Source organism: Agelaius phoeniceus, chromosome 2, assembly GCF_051311805.1.
Source record: "Agelaius phoeniceus isolate bAgePho1 chromosome 2, bAgePho1.hap1, whole genome shotgun sequence".
Lineage (NCBI taxonomy): Eukaryota > Metazoa > Chordata > Aves > Passeriformes > Icteridae > Agelaius > Agelaius phoeniceus.
Window position 1 is genome coordinate 111,833,902 of NC_135266.1, and position 18,322 is coordinate 111,852,223.

The 18,322-nt window shown below is 37.9% G+C and overlaps 1 protein-coding gene across 3 annotated transcripts in view; it reads left to right on the forward strand.

The window, feature by feature from the left end:
* Positions 1-16,709, forward strand: part of CADM2 (cell adhesion molecule 2) — a 579,455-nt gene extending 562,746 nt beyond the window's left edge. For all 3 annotated transcript variants that reach the window (XM_054655060.2, XM_077174538.1, XM_054655061.2), the window contains 2 exons: positions 7,292-7,417; positions 9,007-16,709. In XM_054655060.2, coding sequence (XP_054511035.1) covers positions 7,292-7,417; positions 9,007-9,125 — 245 coding nt within the window. In that variant the 3' untranslated portion in view covers positions 9,126-16,709. The remainder of the gene's footprint in view (positions 1-7,291; positions 7,418-9,006) is intronic.
* The last annotated feature ends 1,613 nt before the right edge of the window (positions 16,710-18,322 follow it).

Genomic DNA, 18,322 nt, shown 5'->3' on the forward strand with positions numbered 1-18,322 from the left:
AAAGAAGCTTGTCACATATTTTAAGTTTGGAATTGGTTAATAACAGAATGCATTTTCAACAAATTTCACAACCAGCCCCTTTGGGCAGCTACTCTTTGCAATTTAAATGAAGGTGCAGAAAGTTTCTTTCTTTTCCCTCTTAACAATAGTTTCACAAGTTTGGCGTACAAGTACTTTAGTGGTTAGTAGTATATTACAAAAAGAGATTAAAAACACCTGTTTCAGCCTTGCAGGCCATGCAAGAGCAATTGAACTCTGGGGTGCCCAAATTAAGATGCTAAAATGGGTAAATTCTAACTTAGCAGCATTTATCACAGACAGCACTTCTGCCACTTTTCCTAAAACAAATACCTTGTCAGCTATCACTTCAGTCTAACCTTCTATCCATAATGTGGTACAATTCCTGCTTTAGTCTTTTTTCCTACTGATGTAAAACCAGATCTTTGAGGTTCTGTTTTGATGGTTTTGTTTTGAGGTTTTTGGTTTGAGTTTTTTTTTAACTTGTTTGTTTTGATTTTTTTTAAGTTTTACTTTTTTTCCCCCCCAAACTTGCATTGGTGGGACAATTAAAAATTTTATGAACCCTATGGCGAAATCTTGGCAATGACATTAGTCTGAATACATTTCAGAACCCAAGTTTGTGCCATAAGCTGCAGAAAGAAATCTTCTCTGGTTTCCCTGAGATTGTGCCTTGCGGCTTTTTAACTGAATTATGGAAATACTGCAGCGTGAGCTGAGACAAGAAGGAAGAGAAGCACGAAGGGTGGGCTTTGGGGAAAGGAGAAAAAGGTGAGGAAGCAAGGGCTCAGAGGTTATAAATGCCACCTAGCCATGTGAAAACTTCAAACAGGATCTGTGCCACTGGACACCAAAGTATTTGCAATGGAGAGAAACCTCTAATGAAAAATTGATTCTTGGGCAGAGATTTTCACAGAAGCTTTTGTCTCTATTAGGGCTTTTGTAAAGGCATCCTTCCTACACATTGTCTGATATCTAATAAGCTCTGAGCCCCTGCTGCAACCTGTCCTCTCAGGTTAGTTACAAGAAAACAAGACTCTTAAGTTCTTTACTGTCTCTTAAAACTTGTTGTAATGGAACCACGTTTCATAAGTAATTTGAACAGAGTGAAAGAGAATATTCACATAAGCTCTTGTCTCCTTGGGAAATTAAGCTGATATGAAGAAATAAATCACTGGGGAATATTTCTAATGTAATTTACATTCACTGATGGACTTCAGAAATCCTCTAACTACTCTCCCCCCATAGTTGTTGCAGTTTGTTCTCTGCTGGTTAGGACACTTCAAAGCAGGTTTAAATATCTCATGATTTGAGGCTCCTTGCTAGATTTCCTCCAAAAATCTTCACAGTCTCCCACCACTCATTTTCATGCTCACCTGCACTGTTTCAACAGCCTTTCAAATAAGACAGAGATATTTATTTAAATTTTGTATTTTTGGGGGTTTCCCACCCTAAAATGCACCTTGCTTTACTGATCTGGCTTGAGCAAAGCCCTTAAAACAATAGCTTTTTTTGTAAAAATATGAAATATTAGTGAGTTGTACTGAGGGTTATAGCAAGTCCCTGAATATGGGGAAATAATCAGCAGTCATTTTAAGAGATTTTTCTGCCATATAAATTGTAACACAAAGCCATGCCACAGGAGCCCTTATTGGAGCAATTCTACTTTGTAGCAGCATTTGATTATTCATTAAATCAGTAAAAGTGACTGTAGGCTGGTGGTTTCAGTACTTGTGTGAGAAATGGGACAGCCCTTTCTTTTCCCAGCCTTAAGGAACAGTAATTTATGAATTATACATATACTTAATAACTCTTCACTTTGTGAATGCTATTAAAGCTCCACAGCAAATTAGGATATTTCCAATTTTTTGTATAGCAGAAATGGTCAAAACAAATTATTGTTTTGGATGCCTCAAAACCTAGGTCATCTCATGCTCAGAGTGATTTTTTTAAAAATTCGCCATATGAGCCAAAAATGCATATTGATAAAGTTCTGCAAATGAGAGGGCTACTTGAGCACATATTCCCCAAAATATGCCATTTCAGCATTCACAAATGTGCTTGTTTTGCCTTTGCTCAGGAAAGGGTTATCTGACCCTTTCCTGCAGCCTGCTCAGTCAAGTCAACTCTGCATAAATAAGAGGGAAACTTATGCATGAAGAAAGTGAAATTAGGTGAATAATTAACATACACTTTATGCAAAAGTATGAAAAACTATTCCAAAATTTCTCTGCGTAACTAAAGTGTGAATTCATATTAAAATATTCTACATTGAAACTTTGTCAGCAGGTCATAAAAAGTACATATCAAGTTATTTATTGGGTCTAAGGTTTATCTGATGTGTTTCATCTCTTAAAAAATAAGGCACTTTTATTTTCCATCTTAGTCACTTTAAGAGTGTTATTTAATTTAAGTGTATTCACAGTTTGTGAACAAACAGTAACAGGGAAACCCCAAAAGCTGAAAATGGTTAAATTTTCACATCATTGACAATCAGTATTTTGAAGAAGCTTTCTAAATTTAGGCAGGGGGGGAAAGAGCAAATAAGAGAGTATAGTGAGGTTTTGTATCATTATGTTTTTATAAGATTCTCTTAGTTTTATCAAAGGATAACGGATCTCTGAAGATCTAGTCTGATTGCAAAATTGTAATTCCACTGTTTCAGGCCATGGGTACTGTAGCTGTCTGTGCTTGCTCATGCAGTAGAAACCAGTATGTATTAAAACAGTAACAGTATCATCTTTTTTCTTCTTCTTCTTCTTTTCTATAGAAACAGCTGAATTATAAGTATTTATTGCACAGTTGCATACCTAATATTTCATTTGCTGGAGTTGTGTGTATGGCAGGGTAGGATTTACTTGGTAAAGTCCATGAAGCTTAAAATGTGAATCTTAAAATAATCTGAATAGTATTCTGCTTTTTGGTAAGCAGACTATGGAGTGGTCAGTGGTTTCAGAAACTTTATTGGCAGCTGCTAAGTCTTGTGCCCAAAACACTTGAATGATTATGCACTTTCACTGTATAATGCCTAAAATACAAAAAAGTGTAGCTTCCAAATCCCTGTATTTCTGTGTTTCAGATACTGCTCGGGCACATTTTGAAATAGTAATTATTTATACCACGATAGAAAGCCCCAGATCTATAATTCACTCATGGGGCTTAGGTCATTTCATGAAAGGCAAAAGTATAGTGCATTACTCTGTATGCATAATGTAGAGTGTGTTTATATTTAATGCTAGCATTATTTTTATATGAGGAGACTATTCATGAGGTATGCTTCCTGTTCAGAATATTGTTTATGTTGTGCAGATTTTCATTTTGAGATGGAAAAAAATGTCTGTTTCCCAAGAAAATGTTGGCCACTTTTAAGAATCTATCTTTATTTCTTTTGCTTCCATCTTTTCCTTTCTCTCCTTCATTTCCTTCTTCCTTTTCAACAAAGGAATTGTTCACTGGTAATATAGTAGTAATAGGTTATGTATAAGTTTTTGGGGTTTTCTCTGGACAAACTTCTCTAGCAATAACAACCAATCTAATGTGGCTTTGATAGCTAGGTTGAAATTAGAGCAAAAAATATGCTGCTACTTTTGCAGTCCAATGAATACCTATGTTAATTTTAATGTTAAAAAAAATTCAGCCTATGGAAGTATTAGAATCTCATTAATCCACAGTAATAGGTGGAAACCTTGTGTTGAGGCTGGGTTTGGGTCACTTCCTGTAGTCACAGCAGGTGTGTCAGAGGAGGAGTGAGTCACTCTGAAGAGGATAAAAACACAGAGATGTATTTATCTCAGTGTATTGTGAGGATTTTTATCTGTAATGTTTATTACAGCTCACAGAGGACATGCGTTGTAAGTCTGGGTATTGAGCTAAGGCTGTGCGCTTCAATCAGCTTTGCAAAAATGCCTGTAGATAAAGTTCTGTGCTAACCCTTCTCTGGATTATGCCCTGCATCAGGAAGTATATTATCCCTTAAAAGATCTCCTTTTATTCTTCACTGTTACTAGCAGCACATCAGCAGGAGCCAGTTTTTAGTGGGAAAACATGTTCATGCTGCTCCTGTCCCAGTGCTGCCAAAGAGCATCTCCTGCAGGTCACACACTGCAGGGCCTGGGCCCTTGGGTGGTCCTCAGAGTCCAAATGGGTCCTGCCCTTTTGCTGCAGGGAGGAGCTTTACTCAGCATCGCCACAGGCACCACAAAAGGAGGAATCTTCTAGATGGCTCAAGCAAGCTGGCATTCCTGCAGCAAGCTGTCACCTTCCATCTTCTCAAGCAAGCAGCCACGTCCTCCTTGCTCTGCTCAAAAAACAAAGCCCCTGCAAGGCAAGGGAGAGGAAGGCTGAATGCTCCAAGCTCCTACTTTTGGAAGGCAATGCTTCAGCACTCTTGCTTTCCCCTGTGAGTCTGCTGGTGCACAGGATTTGGGGTCAGATTTAATGACCAAAATGGAACCTATGTCCCGCTGGTGCTGTGTACTCAGCGTGGTGCCACCACCAGCAGCACCATGCCAGGAGGATGTGGAGGTGGAAGAGGATGCAGGAGAGCTTATAAGGTGTTTCTAGCTTTTTTGAGGGCAAATACCTATTATTTGCCATCATATCTACAGAAGTGCTATGACCAGCTTCCCCAAAGTCCTTGTGGCAGCTAGAAGAGAAAGGTGTGGGAGCTTGGAAAGCCAGCAATAAGTGACAAAGTCCTGCCTGATGAGTCCAGTGACTGTTATGAGCAGAACTGGGTTTTTACCAGTGGCCACACCACTCTGTGCTCCGGCAAGCCTGAAAATGCAGTTGCAGAATGCTTTGCAGTTTGCAAAAGGAAGGGAAAACAGGATTCTTTTCTTTCATCTATGGAACATGCGTGTTTGTGGATCTTGAAATCACAGAGTGGCTTGAGTAGGAAGGGGCCTTAAAGATCATCTAGTTCTATGGGCAGGGACACCTTTTACTAGACCAGGTTGCTCAGAGCCTCATCCAACCTGGTCTTGGACACTTCCAGCGATGGGGCAGCCACACATTCTCTGGGCAACCTGTGCCACCACCTCACTGTCCCCATAGTGAAAATTTTTTTCCTAAAATCTACTCTAAACCTACTCTTCGTTTAAAGCTATTTCCCCTTGTCCTATCATTACAAACCCTTGTAAATATTGTCTCTCCATCTTTCTTGCAGGCTTCCTTCAGGTACTTGAAGGCCACAATTAGGTCACCCGAAAGCCATGTTTTCTCCAGGCTGAACAATCCCAATGCTCTCAGCCTTTCCTCATAGGAGAGGTGCCCCATCTCTCACATCAACTTGGTGGCCTCTTCTGGATTCACTCCAGAGGTCCATGTCCTTCCTGTGCTGGAAACCCCAGAACTGGATGCATTTCTCCAGATGGGGTCTCAGAAGAGTGGCTCAGAGGGCCAGAATCCCCTCCCTTGGCTTCTGCCCACGGTGCTTTGGGTGCAGGCCAGGACACATTTGGCCTTCTGGGCTGCAAGAGCTCAAGGCCAGCTCACCCAGCAGCACCCCCAAGTCCTTCTCAGCCAGACTGCTCTGGATCTGTTCATCCCCCAGCCTGGACTGAGAACAGGGTTTGCCCTGACCTGGGTACAGCACCAGCACTTAGCCTTGTTACACCTCATGAGACTCCCATACCAGACATATCCATACATCTTATTGCCATATAGCAATCCTGGTCAGCAGAATGTAATAATGGTATTATGGTATCATCCCTCCTCAGCATTATCAGAGGCCTTTCTATCATCTTCACAGATTTGCCCCCTTTTATGTGTAAATATTTTTCCTGCCTTTCCCTTTTGCAAAGCAAAGAAGTTGTTTGCAAACTATTTGAAGAACATAAACAGCTCCTACAAGGGAAATGCCCTTGAAGCAGTGAGAGTGGAATAATTGCAGCATACAGTACATGCTAATAACATCTTCAGAGAATTACTATTACTTCATAACAGAGGCATTTTCATTATAATAGGAACCATGTCATGATCCTCAGATTAAAACTTTGCTTTCTACATTTATCTGTTGAGTCAACAGTCACAGGTTACTGGTTTATGGTTAAAATCTCTGAAGAATTACTCACCCCAAAGTTGTGCCATTTCTCATGATTGTCTCATTGCAATTTTTGTGATGCATCGGGCAACAGAACAGCAAATGACCAGCACAGAACACTTGAATCTGTCAATATTCCCAGTGCTCTGAGCTGGAAAGTGGAACTCGCTGATTCACTCTGCCATTAGCAAATGTGCAGATGACACCAAGTTGCGGGGGAGTGTTGATCTGCTGGAGGGTAGGAGGGCTCTGCAGAGGGACCTGGACAGGCTGGGTTGACGGGCTGAGTAGAACAGCCTGAGGCCTCACAACACCAAAGTGCAAGCTGTGCCAGAGGAGGTTTGAGTTGGATATTGGGAAGATGTTCTTCACAGAAAGAGTGATTGGGCATTGAGATGGGCTGGTTAGGGATGTCAGTATCCCAGGAGGTGTTTAGAAGTGACTGGATGTGGCACTCAGTGCCATGGACTGCTTGACAAGGTGGTATCACTTCATTGGTTGGACTCGACAATTTCAAAGGTCTTTTCCATGCCAGCTGACTCTGTGATTCTGTGATATCTATTACAGCTTGTTGTAATAGATATCACACACTGGGTGTTGATTGAACATTTGTAGTAAATTCACAAGCTGATGCTTGAGTCTGAATGCTGAGTTTCAGGTTGCCTGATACCTTTATCTAACCAAATCCATGCAGACTCAGCCATGTGCAGAGGAACTTGGCATGGCTGCGCTTTATCTGCCTTTTTATTTCTGGTGCAAGAGGGTAGGAATGAGAGGAAGAGAACGTATAAGGGTTCCCCACTGAGAATCAATTCCATAAATTATGTATTGTGCAGACACTATTCTGCTGATGCTATCCGATCCCCAATTCTCACTTCCTTGTTTTTCCTTCTATAAATAGCTGTGGCCAGGTTTTCAGTTGTAAAGTGACTAGGACAAAGCTAGGAACCTTTTTCATTTAATAACCTCTGCCAAAGAAGAATAGGGTAATATTTTTCATAACTGTGATGTCCTCAGGGTTTTAACAATCTGGGAATACAAGCAGCACTCTGCTGTCGATAAGATACTGGGAGTAAAAGTGGGAATAATGGTGCTGAATATTAAAGAGTGAAATGCCCTATTTTCAGGATGATCACTATAAAACATGGTATTGTGTATTTTTCTGTCTTTTTTTTTTTTTCTCAGTGTAGCAGCGTAGAACCACTTTTGCTTTTTTGTCTCTCCCTCTAGATCCAAATGCTTTGGCTGGACAAACCGGACCTGATCACGCTCTTATAGGAGGAATAGTGGCTGTAGTTGTCTTTGTAACACTATGCTCTATAATTCTCCTTGGTCGATACCTGGCAAGACATAAAGGTAGGACACATTTAGTGGAAGTTCAGTCACTCCTGGAAGCAAGGCATGATTTTATCTGGGAGTGCCATTCCCTTTCACCTTCCCCCCCTCTGCTAAATGATTGGAACAAAAAATAGTTCTCAGTCTAGTCCCAAGTGAAGTCCCTGTGAATTTTCACCAGTTTTCCTGTGGGCTGGCAAAGGCAAAGGACATGGAGTTAGGGCATGCCCAAGGTCATCTTATAAGTCAGTGATTTAGGGAGGCAAGATTGCCCCTTGGTTTTGGATCCTAACTCCTGATACTTGATTACATGTTCTCATCATGTTTTCATAGTTTTAATTACCATATCAATTCAGCAGAATATACATGCATTGAGTGAACAAAATTTACATTTTAATGGATTTTGCTAATATTTCAAGTATATGTTTAAAAGATAATATTGGAATCCAGTAGTGAGTTTTAAATCAGTTTATCAATGATCCTCCTGGAATAAGGGGTTCATTCCTGGGGCTTGCTTTACTTTATTCTGTGGTTTTACTTTAATAATCCTGGTCCCTTCATTTTCAATCCCCTCTGCCACTAAAGATAGCAGGAATGGAGTGACACTGACTTCTCTGCAATTTGATTTTGACCTAGTTAGTTCCAAAATCATGCCTTGAGATTTAACCTTTGTACAGCTTGTAGGTCTATTGCTAAAACTCAGCTGATTCCCTTTCCATACCCCCCCCCCCCCAAAAAAAAAAAAAAAGAAAAAAAGAAAAAAGAAGAGAGGATGAGTGTTGGTATTTTGGTATTAACTCTCATTTTAGACAGCAAAATCATATACCTAGCAAACATAAATTGATAAAAAACATCTTTATTTGATTATACTACCTGGGACAAAAGCAGATTTTTTTTAATGAGCCAGTGAAAGTGTGTCTCCTTTGTTTTACTTTCCAGAATGAACAGTTGTACATCTCATGCCAGCATAAATAATGATTTTCACAAAGGGAAATTTGACTATTGTACACATTTCTTCTTTTTATTCATTCATTTCCAGAGCATAAAAATAGTTGCGATAGTATAATGTGAGTTGGTTCACTTAATAAAATTGCCTCAATTTTGTAATTCTTGGAACCTACTATGATACAATTCTGTAAAATTAAAGCATAGATACGATCAATATAAAACAGAAATACAAATGATCAGTGGCCATTAAAAAAAAGCACTTTTACGAATCTCTAGTTCTTCAAAATTGCTTTGTTTTTGATAGATAGCTATTTCATGAAATAAGCAAGATATTATCACCTATTTTATAATTGAAAAATGTATTGCATATTACTGCAGTTAGATAAAATGGGGTTTTATTAAAATATTTCCTTAATTTGTTGTGGATTATACTATAGTTTGTATATATGCCTTTACCAGGATAAGTATCAGTGTAAATATTTCTTAAGCAAATTAGAAAGTTGAACACACCTTTATGATGTATACTAAAAACTGTGTAAAGATATTTTTCATTAATTGAAAAATTTGAGTACATTGTTTTAAATGTACTTCCTATAATGCAGTGTAAAAAAACCCTAATCATTCTATTTTTCTTTTCTTTTCTCTTGTATTGATTCCTACAGGAACATATTTAACAAATGAAGCAAAAGGAGCTGAAGATGCACCTGATGCCGACACAGCCATTATCAATGCAGAAGGCAGCCAAGTCAATGCAGAGGAGAAAAAAGAGTATTTCATTTAGATGCAGAGCTAGAATCTTGGAGTTTTACTTATCAGGCTGACTGCTGGAGAAAACTGGCTATCATTTCTCAGAATTCATTTCTGCCATCTTCTGCTATCTTTATTAACTCGCATACCTGCTATAAGTAGCCAGTTTATGCCAACAATCAGCTGTTGACATCATCATTCTATAATTACAGTATCATGCATAAAACAGGACATTTCTTATTGCCTAAAAATCATATCCACTGCTCTCTTAACATACAGTGCTTGAATATACAGCCTTAACAATGTTAATCATCATCTTAATCCAAGTTTTCTACATATTTAAGTGTTTTGCAGCTTTCTTTTCCAGTTTTCTTTTATCATGTCCCTATTAGTATGTCATAGAACAAAATTCATAACAAGTACTATTAGGTAAGGTCCTAATTTACTTACAGAAAATGTTAAGTCTAAGATTAGAGGTTTACAAAGAATATTTTATACCTGTCTATCTATAATTCAAAAAGCAACTTGTTTTTGAAACATACACCCTTGGAAACACAAATTGAAATCTGTTTAGTATAGCTTCTCATATGTTTGGATTTGGTGGGAAAAAAGATCAGTCCAGTGAATTTTTTGGGGTGTTTTGCTTTGTTTTGTTATGATTTAAATGGTACCTTGACAACAGTGCCATGGTTCAGTGGTAAAAACATGTGAGTAGCTATACAGATTCTGCAGTTAAGTAATAGAGCTTCTTTTAAAACAATTTGTCCTGCCCTTTTATTGGCTTTTGGGATCACAAAGATTAGAGAACTTTCTGAGTAATTTATGTTTTTATAATTTATTTGCTAAACATGAACTCACCTGCCTACTCAAATTTGACGTGTTCATGGGACACAATTGCAAGGCATTTTAGTATCTGTATATAGTGCATATAATAAATTCAATTAAACATTATTTGATACATATTCAACTTTTTTGGCGGTAGCTAAGTCAGTCACAAGTAAGCATTTTCTAATGTCCATTATATCCCTTTAGATATGACTCAACATCAATATTCTGAGTAGATAACATGTGTTAGTATTTTTTTGTCTGTATGTCCTAGCACTGTTCAGCAGCAAACTTTTCTAGTTCTTGTTAATTTTTTCTTTGTTATACAATGGAAGCACAATGTTATATGGAAAGGTAGTTTTAAGCTAACAACCAGTGCACAGCCTCAGGTTTTAAATTACAACCACATTTGATTACTATCCTTAAAAAGTACTATTGAGTTGCTAAAATTCTCAATTTTAATTTGGCAGTTCCAGAGCTGCTTCTCTATGTTGGTTTGCCAAAAAAACAAAAAAAAAAACTTTAAAAAAAAAAACAAAAAAAAGAAAAAAAAAAAGAAAAAATAGAAGTGTTAAAACAAAAGATATATGTTTTGTGTATACAGTAAATGGACTAATTCTTTATATTAAATTCCTGTCTATGCATTTTGTGAGGTACAAACTTATGTCACCGTGAATGATAGAGAATTCCTGCCATGCTTTTAGCTCCACAGTGACGGTCTCTGTTTGGATTATTTCTGAACTTTTTTCTTTTTTTTTTTGTGTAATTGACAGCTGAAAAATCACATGCTCTTAAATATGACAACAAAACACTGTAAGCCCATCGGCTTATTTCCTCTTCCAATGAAAAGAAAAGGTTGCCATAACAGGTCTTGGAAATGATTCTACACTGGAGAACGCAAGTTAAGTCTAGTTGGAGCTCGCTTTGCTCCTGTGTTTTGCACCTTTGACAAAAGAAGTATTTCTCTCTGGTTGATGTGTTCGTGAAGCATAAAAGCATGATGGTCTGCTGTAAAGGACTTTCTCCTGGGATTTTATTTTTGTGTGGGGAAGGGAGAATTTGGAATAAGACATCATGTGGTATGGTAAAATGGAAGATAAAGGTGCTGTGACAGATTATTTATCAGAAGAATATAAACCTTTTAAGGACAATATTAGAGTATTTTAATTGTTTTTGTTGAAGCATCTATCTTGTTACTTTCTAAGAAAAAAGGGTGACGTCAATCAAAGCAGCACTTTTTTTCAAAATATACAGACATAAATAATATGATGTGGTTGAGTGTTAACATAATAAATCATATACAGTATGACATTTTAAAGAAATAAGTCTGCATTGATGTGATTGCATGCTTGTTTTTACAGTTCACTCCATACCCATCTGTGGAAAAATGCAATAATATGTTAATATAATATGGTAGTTTGAGAGAACCAGGTAGGTGCTACTAGACACATTGAAAACTAGTATAGGTTTACAAGATATTCATGTCTTTCAAAACATAAACATGTAAAAGGCTGGCAAAGGAAGTCATTCAGTTTAATACCAAAAATATGGGTTCTTGTCACAGCAGTGAGTTACATTAGCTGTAGTACAGTATCAAAGTTTTATTTCAGGACCTGGGGCCCAGTTCAACAACGCTTTTAAGCTCATAGTCAGCTTCAGGCATCAGAGGAGTTCCCTTGGAGTATAAGGCACTGTTCATATGCTTAAAAACGAAGTGCTTCCCTGGATGAGGGCCTTATTTGCTCCAGTGGAATTCTCCACCAGCGTGGTGTTTACGCCTTTCTTCATCCTTCCTAGCTCCAGCTCGCTTGAGTAGTAGGGTTGTTACTTGAACCATTACCCAGCCAAGGTCAGGCAGGGCCTTCAAAAGCAGGATTGGCCTTGTGGTAACCATTTCAAACCATATTCTCCAGTGGCATACAGACAGCATTTCAACTTGGGAAAAAACAGATATAAACTGTACTGTTAAGACAGGTTTGTTTGGGTTTGTTTTTTTTTCTTCATTGGCTTTCAATTAAAACTGCTCACATATGCTCATTTTTAACCCATTTGATCTTCCATTGTCTTGCACCTGGTGATGTCCCTTGCAGCTGTGCACAGCAGGTGTGAAAAGCCCCACACAGAGCGTTCTACCTGGATAGCACTTTGCAGGCCTGTCAGGTCTTCACGGGTTCAAATTACTACACTGGGTGTAAAGAGGCATCCCTCTTTTCTGTCAGCAGAGTCATGGCTCAACACTAATGACATTAAGTAGGCTAAAAGCCAGTTGTCCATTCCTTTTGCCCGAGTTCCCATTCTGAAAAGAAAAAAGAAAAGTTTTTATGATGGTGTGAGACACCAGTGAGTGTGTAAAAAGGAGGCTCTGAATGGGAACCACCTTCACTAAAATATATGTGACATCCTCTTCCTCACTCACTTGCAGAGTAGTTTTCTCCAGACCAGGTAGCTAGTTTCTGCCAGTGTACTGTTTACAGTGTCGATTGCTGATTATTTTTAAACTTTTTGATGTAGACTTTAATTTTTTTGTTGTTTTTTTTTTTTTTTTAATGCTTCAAGAACATTCTCATGATTTGAACAAGAAAGCGGTGCATCAGAAGACAAGGGGTGCATCATCCCACTCTTTTAGTGTCATCTGACAAACCAAGAGACAGTTTAAGGAACCTGATGTTTAACTTGAGGCTCAGAGTTTAAGCTAGAACATCTCAAAAAAGTTTCCACATTACTTAAGGATGGTTCGTCTTGCACTGAGACTCCCTCTCTAAAGGAACACATGAAGAAAGCCAACTTTTCTGAGTGAGACATGAAAGTTAACATCTTGTGTGTTTTCATTGCAGTATAATATATATATAAATATATATATAGCTATTTCAATGAAAAGAAAGGACAGAATCATCTGTAATTATGTAATTCATGATTGTAACAGCACTGAAGTTACCATGTACGCACATGTACAGTAGCTCTTTCAACAGTTACAGTGTAGTTACATGTAATTCCCTGTAACATAGCAGTTCTAGTGTAATTTAGTGCCACTTATTGTAAAGTGTTACCAAAAGGAAAACGGACTTCTTACCTTTAGAATTCCGTTCCAATTAAAGGTAAGTTTATTAAATTAGCATCATTAAATCTGATATTGAGTTTCTTAATTAAGGAGATGATTTAAAACTCTCATGTTCACACTGCAGCTTCCCCCCATGGCTTACCCAGACTCCTCCAAATGTCTAATCTCTACACTCCTAGGGACTGGTAATCTGTGATGAGCATACCAAAAATTCCAGCTACTACAACTTTAATTGAACAAGCTGTCTAATAAAGAAAAACAGCAACAACAAAAATGATGAGTAATGCTTTTTATTAAGTGGCACAAAGTACACACTAAAAACTATGCAAAAATATAGGTAAATACAGTGTACTTACATGTAAGTATCTTGTACTTGCTGTGTATGGATATTGGAAAACCATGTAATTATAATATGCATTTTGATTATTTCAAGCAAGGGGTGACCCCCAACAGTCACAAGGGAAAAGTGGAAGGTACATCTACGAGCAGTGGATATCCTAATGCAATATGTGTAATTCCTCTACTTGCAATGACAACTAATTTATGAATAATACTGCTCCTCATTCTTCACCAGCTTTGCTTTCCATTTCTTGGAGCACCATTAAATACCACTGAAACACCTTTAGGCAAAGTAAGACACCGACTCCTCTAATGGCTTTGCTGCCAGCACTCTGAGTGTCTGGCAACACTGTTCTATAATCTTATTGCTGGCTCAACAGCACAAGTTTCATCTCTTTTTCTGTCCTCAAGGGAGCCTAGTATGTTAAGATGCTGAAATATGCTGCCATATGCCCTGGTATTTTTAGCATGAACACCAGAGAAAGAGAGAGAGAGAGAAAGAGAGAGAGAGAGCTGCATTCTTCTGACCCCTATTTTGCTGAATCACCTCACCTGGAATTTCCACTGCTTGCTCAGTAACACCAGGTAATCTTAAATTGTAAGTACAAAATGCTTCCATTACAGTACAGAGGATGCCCTAAATGATAAATCTAATGTTTTTGTAAATGTGAGTTTTGTATTGTAGGTCTTTTTCCTTCTTGACACTTTTCTGTCATGCCCTTCCAGAAGGAATGCACCAAAAGATAGATAATATAGAATAGCAAAAGAAGACAAGAATTTTTTTGTAAGCCTTCTTGTGGTTGCCACTGCTATCACCCTCCTTTGTGTCCTATGTAACAGGCAAATAAATGTATTTAGCAACTGCCATTAGCATCATTCCACACTATACTATTCCTAGAATATGACATCTACCTCTTAGTCTAAGTACTAGCTATGAAATATTTGTATACATTTTAAATACTATTGAATCTTTGCTTTAGTCTTGAAATGAAATCACTGTATTATTTTTTTTTCTGTTAAAAATAGGTAAAAATATTTTCTGGGTTCATAATTCTTGCCCTGTTCTTATTAATTTTGGTAGAGTTTTAGCTTTTTAATGGGGCATAAGGACACAGCCTCAGCTGGTATAAATCAGCTTCACTCAGTTGCCTTAAATGTGGGCCAATTTACGCTGGCTGGGGATTCATCCCAAACAGCTTAAAAATAAACTGCTATAACACATCAATATTTAGTCAGCTCTAGATAATGATTTGCAATCCAACTGCAACACAATTCTTCCAAGTAAGACATGCACGTATGAAGAGAAACTTTAAAAAGCACATGCAAGCTTTTGAATTAAATATGCAATATCTACGCTGTTGAGATATCCTGACTTGTCTCTCACTTATTTAAACATAATATTGCCAGGGCATGTTTACGTTAAAAAGACTCAATGCGTGAGGAGCAGAGAAGGACTATTGCAAACAGCAGGAGAAAATGAAATTAATAGAGAAGCCTTTGATGTCAACAGAACAGAGTAGAAACTCTTTTGAGAGTAGGACTTCCTACAGGGTTTTTCAGGGTGGATCTAAGGCCTCTAAAACACGTGGAAGTTGTTTACTTGGCATTAAGAGAAGCTAGCACAGGTCCTTCTTGCTGTCAAGGAATCCTACCCAGCACTCTGCACTTCTTTTAACTCAGGAGAAAATAAGGGTACAAACATGGTTGAACAGCACACTTCTGTATCACTCCACATCCTCAGGATGCTCCAAGCCTCGTGCGCTTCCAGCAGCCCTTAAGAGAATTCTTCCAGCATCTAGGAATCATCCTGTTGCCGAGCTGTGTTCATTTTCTTCAGCAATGTTTAATGTACTCACAAGCAGACAGAAGGTGTGAAGCCAATTGGAATGAGTCTGCAGTTCTAGGGGCTTCCAGAGCCTTGCAGTAGATGGGGAAAAAAATTTAAAAAAAAATAAATTCTTCATGGCTTCTGTGTTTACTGTAGGTCTGCCCTCCACATTCTGTGTCTTAAGTCATTTGTTCTCTGCTGGGCTAAAAGCAGCCGTCTAATTGGAAAGGAGGAAGAAAAAGTATCTCCTCTGAAAGGAGCAGTCTGTGCTACTATTAAAGAAAAGTTCAAGGGTTTTTGTTTCTTCCCTTTTTTAAGATTTCAGGTGCAAAGCCAAGCCTGTTGGGGTCAGCACTTTAGCACTTTCCCTGTGTTCAGGGTCAAGCCAGCAGTGTTTCATGTGTGAGCTCTGATCTCATGTTTCAGCACAAACTACAGACAGCCTTAGCCTGCCCTTATGCATAGTGCTGAAAATCACCAATGCTATTTTCTTCTACACATAGTAATTTTCTCAGTCTTGTTCTAAAATGAAATATTGAAGGGTTTTTATAATAGGTGTAAAGGGAGGGAGTTTAAAGTAATAGCTTGTAAATAAGATTGTAAGGATGATCATCAACTCTTTATGTTGATTATAAAGAGGAGGATAGTCTTTAATTGCTGGGCTGATTTCTTTATCATTTCCTCTTTCTCTCCTTTCTATGCATATTGATTAATGTTAGTAAATATGCACTTGCACATGTTGTCCTTTTTCAGTGAATGCAGATTTGCTTATACCCCTATATAGCTTTCATAGAAATATGCAAATATAACCTACAGTCATCTGCTTCTGCCAAAACAGTGAGCCAAGAGAGGGAAATCATGGATTACTGGATTCATATATGTCCTGCTTCCATCAAAATTGAGTACAGTACGCCTATTGATCTCAAAAGAACAAGGCTCAAGTCCTTAATGCACATGTTTGAGTTGCTATTTAGCTCTTTTTCAAAAGAATTATAAAGCAATCCTTGTGCATCCTTTACTTTTAGCCTAGATATTTTATAACTACAAAACCCCTTCAGTTCACCAGGAAGTTTCCTAGAATAAATAAGGCATAATTTGTGAAAGGACTGTAACAAATTCATCGATTCATGGTCAGTGTAAGTGTACTCTCCTAGGAACTCTGGTGTACTTTGCTCTTACACTGGCAATTTATGGCCCTGAGAAGGATATATTTGAATGGTTCAGAAATACAATCACTAACCTGTGAAAAAAAAAATCCATGGGAATTAAACATATTGCACTGATGATGAGACACATCAACTTCATTTTATTTCCTCATTAATAACTTTAAACAGACAAAATGCATATTGTAATGTTGGGTACATGACACTTGCATGTTGCTATGCCTATATACTTACAAAGTATTCAATGTGTACTTGGTGGCGCTTAAAAATGTCATGTACAATTCTTCTAAACATTCTTACAGGGTTCCCATTTGCACTTCATCTTTCAGAAAAGTCTTGTCAGAAAATTGTCTGATGAATATTATTGAAAAAAAAATAAAATTTCAATTTTAGTTATCTGTTGGACATTTCTGAATTGTCTATTCATTTTATATATTACCTGGTGCTTGCCAGTTTGGCAGTGGAGTTGATTTAGACCAGTGGCTGTACACACAGACTGTACACTGAGCAGATTTTGCTGTTTCCAGTAGAATTGTTGCAATCAAACATATTCTTCTTGAAATATTAATTCTGAGATTTTAAACAGTGATCCAAGGAAATAATCTGTGAGACAGAGTTACAAAATCCATTATTTGATTTGATGTTTATATAATATTTATTGTGTGTTGCTTTATAGTTTTGTCTGACTGACAAAGTAACAACTGTCGGATGCCATCCTCACTGTAGGGGAAATTCATCCTTGTGAAGAGGTGAAGTGATGAAAAGCATTTAAACCGGTGGGACTTAAATGTTGGATTAGCCCTCTTGAAGGAGCTATGGAATTCATGCAAGGTTTTCTGCACCACTTAACCATGTTTGAGTTGATGTTGTAAAGGGCAAGAAGGCCACCAGTCTCAAAGGGAGAGGGACAAATGTCAGAGGGAAGAGGATATTCTGAGTGTGTCTGTGTTTCTGAAAAAGAAACCAGTTCCAGATTGGTACCCCTGTGCAGAGCATTTACAGTGCTCTTGTACATCTCAGTTTTCCTGTGACCTGAACCAAGCACACATTTGACAAGTGTAGAGTCTTGTTGGATTCAGTGGATTTGTTCTTATCTTTATTGCTTCTTTTCACTAAACCAAAATATGTCCACTTCACCGATTTTTAAAGTGCAATAAGAAGCTTTTTAAATATAGCAGCAATACAGATTTTCACTTTTTCCTTAGTCACATGCCCATGATTTTTAGGGCAAAGCATGCTGGAAGTCTACAGTGTACCCAAGTAAAATGGCACAATCCAAAAATGATACAGTCCAGGAAACTATGCAATGCACCCCTGGATTAATAGTTTTCTGCATTCAAGCTGTAATTTTAGTACTGTCCTGGTTTCTGTCCCCAGCCAAAAATTTACCCAGATGTAACTGCACTTTACTCTCTGCCTTTCCTTGGTTGAGAGAAGATTCTTCCAGTTATCACTTCAACCTGGTATGTCCCTCACATGGTTCCCTTAAAAAAGAGTCCCAAATCTTTAAATGCTGCTAATAGATTTTTTTCATCAACAGCAAAAAAGCCAGCCCTCTTTCCCACTTTCTGTTGTAATAAACAATGAGAGTCCCTCTTTCTATTGGTTCGTGTTTGGTTTGGTTGGTTCTTAGTTTAGAGTTTTGTGGGGTTTTGCTTGTTTGTCTCTTTTCAAAAGGGAGAACAAACAGGCTTTCTTTTAAACTGTAAAGGCTCACTGAAATTACACTGAATACTGAGAATAATTTCATTGAATGCAGAGTCTCTGTACCAGCCTGTCATGGCATTATACACATTAAACACTGATGTGTAAGAGGGGCTCCTTGCCCCCTTTAACAGTCATCAGGCACCTGCATGAGGATACACAGAGATTTTCAAAAGTAATGTTACAGAGGAACACTTGGCCCAGCCCCTTTGGTAAGTGTGAGGTAAAGGTAAGTGCAATTAGTGAAATTCAGAGATAATTAAGTGGGGATAATGAAGATGATTCCTTGCTTGACAAAGAGTCATAGTGTGCTG